Here is an 8236-nt window from a genome sequence, read left to right as displayed (position 1 = left end):
CTGTGTCACCCGAGAGCTACCCAGCCCAGGCCCAAGCAGCTGGCATGGAGCAGGGGTGACATTTCCATTGTAGCAGCTTCTGCGGACAAGGGGCCAGAGATCAAAGCTATTTAACCCGAGAACGATGAGGGGCCCCAAGAAAAAGACTGTGCCAGCACTGCCTGCTTCTAACACGCCCATCACCCTGGCCTCCAGGCTCCGCAGGGGCTGCGATTTATCCTGCAGCCTCCTCTGAGCTGATGACTCTTTGTCACTACAACCCATTAACCTCAGGCTGACAGACAGGAGACAGGTCTCCCTTCAGAGCCAGCCCCTCTTTAATCAGGCCAGCCACAAGGGGTGCTGTGGACCTCAAAGGCACAACTATCTTTGCTCTCCTCCCTACACACAGGGTGTAGCTCACAGGCTCCAAAATCCAGGTTCAGAGAAGAGGGTCCAAGCCCATTGCTGGGGCCTGAATTTTAGCTTTCACAGAAACTCCATCAGAAGGAAACAAAGTCAATTGTGCGTGAAGATAGGACTTCCTCTGAGACTCGCCCACAAGCCAGACCTCATCATGACCTAGGGCCAGTGCAAGGGAGCCGGAAACTGAAACTGACTAGGAATGAAAGCAAAACTGACTAGGTTGCTGGGGGTGTGGGGAGGCGAGAAAGTATCACTGTTCAAAACCTGGAGTCAAAAGCAGAACAGAAAAGACTGAAAAGGGGGAATGATCCAAACTGATTTTTCTTAGCTCCAAACCTGATCCCAGACGCCAGGAACATTTGTTCTCAGGATATAAGAGATGCAGACTGTGCCCTTCGACCCCTTCAGCACAGCTTTGGTTTTAAATAGGAAACGAATCAAGGGGATTGTGGGAGTCGGGGGGGAGACACAGCCGAGGGCCGGGCTGGCAAGCAAAGGACACATACCTTTAAAAAATACTCTAGTTTGATGAGTAATGGAAAGTTGATGGCCTGAAGGATCCGTTTTTCATTGAGGGTGTGCTCAATTTGTTTGAGCTTCACTAGCTGGAAGAGAAAAGGAAATAGCAACATCAGATCTTCCTTTGCTGGCGCAGCACCCCCTGCGCCTCCCACGCATTCCCCTCTCTTGCATCCCCATGCAGGGTTCAGCTCCAAATCCCTCCCCCGCACTGGGGATTCCATGGCCTCAGGCCAGATCTCTGCAGCAGCCCCCGGCGTCTCACCTTCTGTTTATCCAGGATCTTCATGGCATAGTGATTCCCGGTCTCTTTATGTTTCACCAGCATCACCCTCCCAAATGAGCCCGTGCCCAGGGTCTTGATTCGATCAAATTGATCCAAACTGGCCATGTTCTGGAAGGGAGAAAACAAACCTGATGGGGGGCCAGACTGGTCCTGGGGGCATCAGGAAGGAACCTGCCCACAACAGTAGGATTTGCACTGCAAGACTGGAGGGGTCTTTAATGACCATGAGGGGGTCAGAGCTTTGGATTTTATAATTCACCAGAAAGGCAGCCCCTCCAGGGTCAGCACTGACTGTGACAGGAGAGCGCCCCTTACTGAGCCCCCCCGCAGCTCAGCACCCCCTATCGCCGCACTGGGGTTGTTCTTGAGAATATTGATATGAAGAATTGGCCCTGTCAACACTGGTTCTCCACTTGTGAGGTACTCCCTTCTCTTCATGTGTCATTATATAATGCCTGCATCTGTAACTTTTACTCTATGCATCAGAAGAAGTGAGGTTTTTTTATCCATGAAAGCTTATGCCCAAATAAAATTGTTAGTCTTTAAGGTGCCACTGGACTCCTTCTTGTTTTTGTGGATACAGACTAACACTGCTACCCCCTGATAATTGATATGAAGAAGTAGATGTCACATTTCACCACCAGAGGGCGCCAAAGGTAACCACTACATTTTGAATGAGACACAGACAAGGGATTCCCTGATCCTTGGGCAGAATCAAAATCCAGTTCCAGACAGGCGACCAGCCCAGCTCCATTCAGTGAGGGCTGGTGGGTTAAAGGCGGGGGAAGGGCTGGGAGTCAGGACTCCTGGGTTCTAGCCCTCGGTCTGTGAGGAGAGGGAGTGAAGTGTAGTGGTCAGACGGCAGGAGACTAGGAGTCAAAAGATCACTTCCTAGTTCTGCCACCTGCTTCCTATGTCCTTGTCCAAGTCCCTTTCCCCTCTGGGCCTCAGTTTCCCCATCTGTGCCATGGCGTTAATGACACAGGATGTGCAGGAGGACTAGCAAAGTGACAGTGCTGCAGAGGGACCAGCAGCTCTGCCTCAGGAATTACCCAGAACCACCCCAGGTGGGATTTCCAGTGGGGACAGACCCAGGGCTGACCCCAAAAGCTTTCCTGGCACCTACAAACTGAGGCACTGCGCCAAAGCACAGGGCAGCAAATGGAGGCCCTTTGAACAGGGTCCCTGTTAGCACAACCCCCCTGGGAGCCAATCTGGGGCTGGGCTGGATGACCACGCTGGAGCCTTGGGAGGAGGATGGGGGAGGGGGAGACAGGCTGGATCAGGAGGAGTCCCACATGGTTAGTGTCCCCCTCCCCCAGCAGAGAGGAGTTGAACCTCCATTGTTCTTGGCCCTCCAGTTACGAGAGGGCAGATTGGGGGATTGGGGCAAGGGGGAAGAGGAGCACTCAGTCCCACCCCCCAGGAGCAAAAATAACCCCAGACCCTCAGCGGAGGCTGTGTGGCAAGGTGGCTCAGTGATGGGGAAAGAGATCCAGGGGGTGATTGCAGAGTAATCAGCCTGGGGCTGCAGAGGCCTTGATTTTGGGGTGGGGGGTCAGGGGGAGAAGGTGATCTGGGTTGGGAGCACAGTACCTGGGAGGGGTTCTCCCATTTCTTGAGGAAGTCTTCTTTGGCTTTGGCTAGGAACTCCTTCATTGTAAGGGAAACAGAGAGGGAGCAGCGTGAGGAGTCAGGAGGGGTGGGCACCCAGCCTGGTGGACAGAGCTCCCCTTTCACACACCCCCGCCCCCGGCTCAGCGAAGAGGCATGCAGTCACAAAAGGGGTCGGGGATTTTAAGCATAGCAGCGGCATGGCAGTGCCTGATTGGCCACAAAGGGCGGCTCAGCTGGGGATTGGCTAGAGAGAGGTCCACATGGGGGCGCTCCCGCAACACTCCCGCCGCCGGGTCTGCCCCTCGACACACCAAACAGCCCCGTCAGGGAGGGCTAATGCAGCCTCCAGCGCCTACTAAAGGGGCACACTTGTGCCTCTACCCTCCCGCTGAATATGCCACTCGGGGGTACCTGTTCCACGCCCCGCAACATACAACCTGAACCCCACAAGGAGACACTCGTACAACCCTCCAGTCAAATGACGTTAAGAGGCGTGGATCATGTTGCTCTAATGGGAGGATACAGGATCTACTACTGCTGCCAGCAAAGGGGATGAAGGGGGAGGAGATTTCCCCCTTAGCTCAAAGGGCAGAGGACTGTGTGTAGCCTTCTCTCAACCATGCAGGCAGCATCCACCAATGACACCAACAGCCCACACGGGGGTGCTACACACACACACCCACACACACACACACTGCAGAAAGCAGCCATGAAAGTCGCAAACCCCAGTTGGGCTTTGCCCACAAAGGTGTTAAAACGACCAGGTGTCCTTCCTTCGTCAGCCAGACTCTTTGTCCTTGCTGCCAGATCCCAGAACCATGGGAGGAGGGAGGGGGATTGGAGCAATCTGCAGCATCTGGAGGGATATTTGGTACCGAGAGCCCCTTGTATCTTCACTGCTTCCTGCTGCTCCCGACAGGGACAAGTCCCGCAGCTCTTTATAGCGCATGAGATGCTCACAGGATTTGAATGGCTGCAACAGCGAGGCCAAGAACAGAGCAGCAGCAGGGGGTGGCTTTGAACCCACAGCTCACCCCTGCCCCCACAATCACAGGCACGTCTCCCCCACACCGAAGGTGTATAAAGTTAATTTCCTTCCCCGGTGATCACTGGTGCTCAGACGCCAGGGAGAGGACAAGCTAAAAGCCTAGATCCAGATCTGGGTGCTGCGGTTCTTGGGGTCATGGATGCATAACTCAGGAGTCAACGCCCTGCTGCCCCACTCTCACCACTACAACCCACTCCCTTCCCAGAGCTGGGGAGAGAACCCAGGAGCCCTGGCTCCCAGCTCCCCACTTGAATCACTAAATAGCAACACTTCTGCGGAAACCCGGCACCACCACGCTCCAGTCCTGTCCCTGCCTTAATGAAAGGGCTGAGAAATAGGCCAGGCGAGGGCCTGAAATGCACCAGCGAAGCAGGACAACATCCTACAGACGTGACTGATTCACTGCCCAAGGGAAGGAGACCAAGATTATGGGGATTCCCCTGATCCCACAGGATAGGGCAGGGCAGCCCTGAAAGGGTCCAGCTATTTGCTGGCTAACTACCACCGCCCACATCCCCTTCACCCTCTCGTCCCCACTGTGACGTTATTGACATAAACTGGGACCATATAGATCATTGTTGCAACCAAGGTCCTGTAGTGGCACCAAATCTTGTATAAAGGGGGTCAAATGGGGTGTCTAAGACAAGGTTATGGTTTACTGGTTATGATTATGCTGTCTATATGTGTGTATCAGTGTTGTAGTTGAAGTTATGAATATTGGCTCTATACTGTCTGTATGGCAAACTTATGCTGTGCTTCTGGGTGACATCCCAGACAAGCTGGGATTAGCTCTGCCTAGCCTGCTTGATGGCCCATTAAGGGCCATCAGCTATACAATGGACCCATTAAGAGAAGGCAAATATGCCTTCAGACTCAGCAAAGTATGCAGGAACTGGCTCATGTAACTCCAGACTCCATTTTGCTGTAATTTTCCACAGTAAGAACAAAGAGGTGTTCTTACACCTGGAAAAGACTATATAAGGTTGATGCCCCTCATCTCCATTTTGTCTTCAATCCTGCTTCTCACCTCTGGAGGGACTTTGCTACAAACTGAAGCTCTGAACAAAGGACTGAGGACCCATCCCAGCTGGGGATGTATTCCAGAGACTTGAGTTAAACCTGCAGTTTATTCTATTGCTGCTGCAAGCCTGAACCAAGAACTTTGCCATTACTGTATGTAATTGATTCCATTTAACCAATTCTAACTCTCATCTCTATCTTTTTCCTTTTATGAATAAACCTTTAGATTTTAGATTCTAAGGGATTGGCAACAGCGTGATTTGTGGGAAAGATCTGAGTTGTATATTGACCTGGGTCTGGGGCTTGGTCCTTTGAGATCGAGAGAACCTTTTTTGTGTATATTGGGATATTGGTTTTCATAACCATTTGTCCCAATAATGAGTGGCACTGGTGGTGATACTGGAAAACTGGAGTGTCTAAGGGAATTGTTTGTGCGACTTGTGGTTAGCCAGTCGGGTGAAACCAAAGCCCTCTTTGTCTGGCTGGTTTGGTTTGCCTTAGAGGTGGAGAAACCCCAGCCTTGGGCTGTAACTGCCCTGTTTTAGCAATTTGTCCTGAATTGGCACTCTCAGTTGGGTCCTGCCAGAACTGCATTGTCACACCCACACCCCATCTCCCATGGAACCCCACAGAGGGGGGCTGAATTCACATCTGCTTCCCCCAGCCGCACGCAGGAGCCGCGGCTCAGTCTGTCTGACCGACTTTCACTTTGTCTCCTACTCTCTCCGGATTATTTATAGAAACAGGCTTGGCTCACCAGCCACTATCTCCCACCATCGAGCCCAGCCCCGGGGGATGGGGGATCCTTGCATGGACATGGGACAGATAAGACAATTTCCTGCACTATCCTGGCCATACTTTACAGAAGCTTAGGAGTTCATTGCATTACAAAGGTAGGCAGTTATGTTTTATTGTGGGACTGTATGCGACATCTCCGATGGAAACCCAGGGAAGGGTTATCTGCTTTGAGGGACCATCTGAAACTATGGGGCCTTTTAAAGTTAAGTACGTTTCCCAGGAAATCTCTAGGGGAGGTGTATGTAAATGTAATGCCTCTGGTTATGCAAAACCTCAGCCGCTGGAAGCTGATCCCCAAGGAGAAACCCACTGCCTGTAAGTTACCTGTCTGGAAGCGGGGTGATCTCTGGAAAGCTTATTAGCAGGCATGTTGGTTCTTTGCTGGGTTTTAAGAGGTTTTCCCTGCAATGCTTTTACCTTAAGAATCCATGTGCTTGCTAACAGCTGTGTGGTACCTTATACCCGTGGGAGACTGGGCTGTTTGTAGCCTCTGAGGAAGGAGAGCAAAGCAGGCCAGCTAAGGGGGTCTGACTTACTGGGGAACTCACAGTGTAGGCAGGGAGCTGTGCAGCCTGGAAATCCCCCGGGCAGGAAGGAGAGAGACGCAGGTATCCGCCCAAGAGAGGTAATCACTGGGAGCCAGAAGCCTAAGTGGTTTCCCTGGCTGGACCATGAGAGGCAAATACAGGGGCCGTTGCCCTGACCTGCGACACCCCTCCCCCACTGTTCTTCCCTTGGCATCAGCCATTCTGCCTTCTTCTGGAGGTCAAGGAAGACTTGTGAGGCTCTGCTAATCAATTACATGAACTGGGGGCAGCCCCAGACAGCGATGGAGGAATCTTCTCTGCACCACCAGCCTCTAATTCACTTGGCCCAACACCAATAATTTGTTCCCTTTTTGGACCTGGGCCCAGGACCCCTAGAGCCGAAAGCTCTGGGATGGGGATTGTGGCTGACAGCCCCACTCCTCCAGTCCCATGGCACTTTCTACCACCCAGGTGAAGCTTGTCTGTGAGAGAGAGACAACGTCTTTGGGGGCCCATCCAAGATGGTGGAACTGCCTGGCACAGGATTTAAGGATCATCTTGAACTTCCCCATCTCCTGCTCCAAGTGCTATGTGCCCTCCTCTGACCAGCCTTCTCCACTATAACACAGCACAGCACAGGCATATAAAAACACACCCTGACCCTCCACCACAGGGTCCGAGTGATGGAAGTGACCCATATCCTATGGGGCAGAACAGGCCCGGGGCGATGGAATAACCAGCACCCCCTAGAGGGGAAAGGCCCTGTGTCTTCATATGTGTCCTATTCACCAAAAACCGCCAGGACCTTCACCCCCACCCCGGCTCACCTCCATCCTCCATCTTGCTGGCCCAACCTGTGGCCTCCTCCGTGCTCGGCCTACGGCTCCTCGGCAGGGCCAATCCACCCGGGCCCTGTGCCTGCCACTGCAGGGGGCGAGAGAGGCACTCGCTGTCAGCCAGGGTCCCCGGCACTCTGCCAAGCGTGGGGCAGACTGACCCCACCAGGGAGCCGTAGCAGGGGGATGAGGGTGGGGGCCACCAAGGATCTGAGCCCTCTGGGACTCCATAGATGGGCGTGGGCAGCCCAGGGGAGCCAATGTGGGGTGGGCATAAGGGCTTGGCCTCATGGGGGCTGGAGGGCCGAGGCCAGGGGATCTGCCCCGGCACAGGGCTGGGAGGGCGACAGATTTAAAGCAGAGGAAAATCAGAGCGATACGAGGGGGCAAGCAGACACCCCTTGGAAGCCACACAAACCTCACAGTTCGGGGCAGGAGCAACATGTGGCGTCAAAAAATCCTTTCCCGTCCCTCCAGATGGTGTCTTTGTGTTTGTCCTACCGATGGACGGGCCATTGCTGTCAGAGAGACGGCAGCAGCAATCTCACGTGATGCGGGTTTGCCACAGGGCGATCGCTGCTCTCTGCCTCAGGAAGATCCGTGCCAGGCTGGCATTCTTCCCCTGCCTTTCAAACAAACTCCCTCCAAGAACCGAGCTTTTCACCCAAGCCGGCCGATTTCTCTCTCTAGCATCCACTTACCCCTCAAGTTTTATTTAACCAGATCTTTTGCATCATAGAGGGAGGCTGGTGCAATGGTTAGAGCGCTAGCCTGGGACTTGGGTGATTCTGGCTCAATTCCCTGCTCTGCCCCAGACTAACCTCGGGCAGTCACTTAGTCTGTGCCTCAATTTCCCCATGCTACAGAGGGGATGATGGCATTTCCTGGCCTGACCAGGAGGGTTGGAGGATAAATATATTACCAGTTGGGCGGCACTCGAATACCATAATAACCGGAGCCAGATAAGGACGTTAGACAGAAAGATAACGCACTTCCTTATTGTCCAGACATTTTTATCCCCTCATTTCTTCTTCGACAGCATTAAAGAAAAAGCAGCTCAGCAGCTCTTAGTCATTTTAAGATCCTTAATTTTATGTCCCTGTCCATCAACGAGACTTAATGCACCTCTGCTACGTACCTATTTTACTCCTGAGGTCTGCAAAAGCCCCGTTTTCCCTTA

General features: G+C 53.1%; 1 protein-coding gene across 1 annotated transcript; it reads right to left on the bottom strand.

Annotated features, from left to right (window-relative positions):
* Nucleotides 1-911: 911 nt before the first annotated feature.
* LOC112121906 (cAMP-dependent protein kinase catalytic subunit alpha-like) lies at nucleotides 912-7060 on the bottom strand (the record flags this gene model as incomplete). Its single annotated transcript, XM_026646316.2, has 4 exons — nucleotides 7048-7060; nucleotides 2807-2925; nucleotides 1190-1318; nucleotides 912-1010 (listed from the first exon to the last, which is right to left on the bottom strand). Coding segments are annotated over exons 1-4 (360 nt in total), but the record flags the coding sequence as incomplete, so codon positions are not given.
* Nucleotides 7061-8236: the final 1176 nt, after the last annotated feature.

The sequence above is a fragment of the Terrapene carolina genome, unplaced genomic scaffold, assembly GCF_002925995.2.
Source record: "Terrapene carolina triunguis isolate 2854851 unplaced genomic scaffold, T_m_triunguis-2.0 Scaffold34881, whole genome shotgun sequence".
In the NCBI taxonomy this organism is placed as follows: domain Eukaryota; kingdom Metazoa; phylum Chordata; order Testudines; family Emydidae; genus Terrapene; species Terrapene triunguis.
This window is presented reverse-complemented; position numbering and strand designations above follow the sequence as displayed.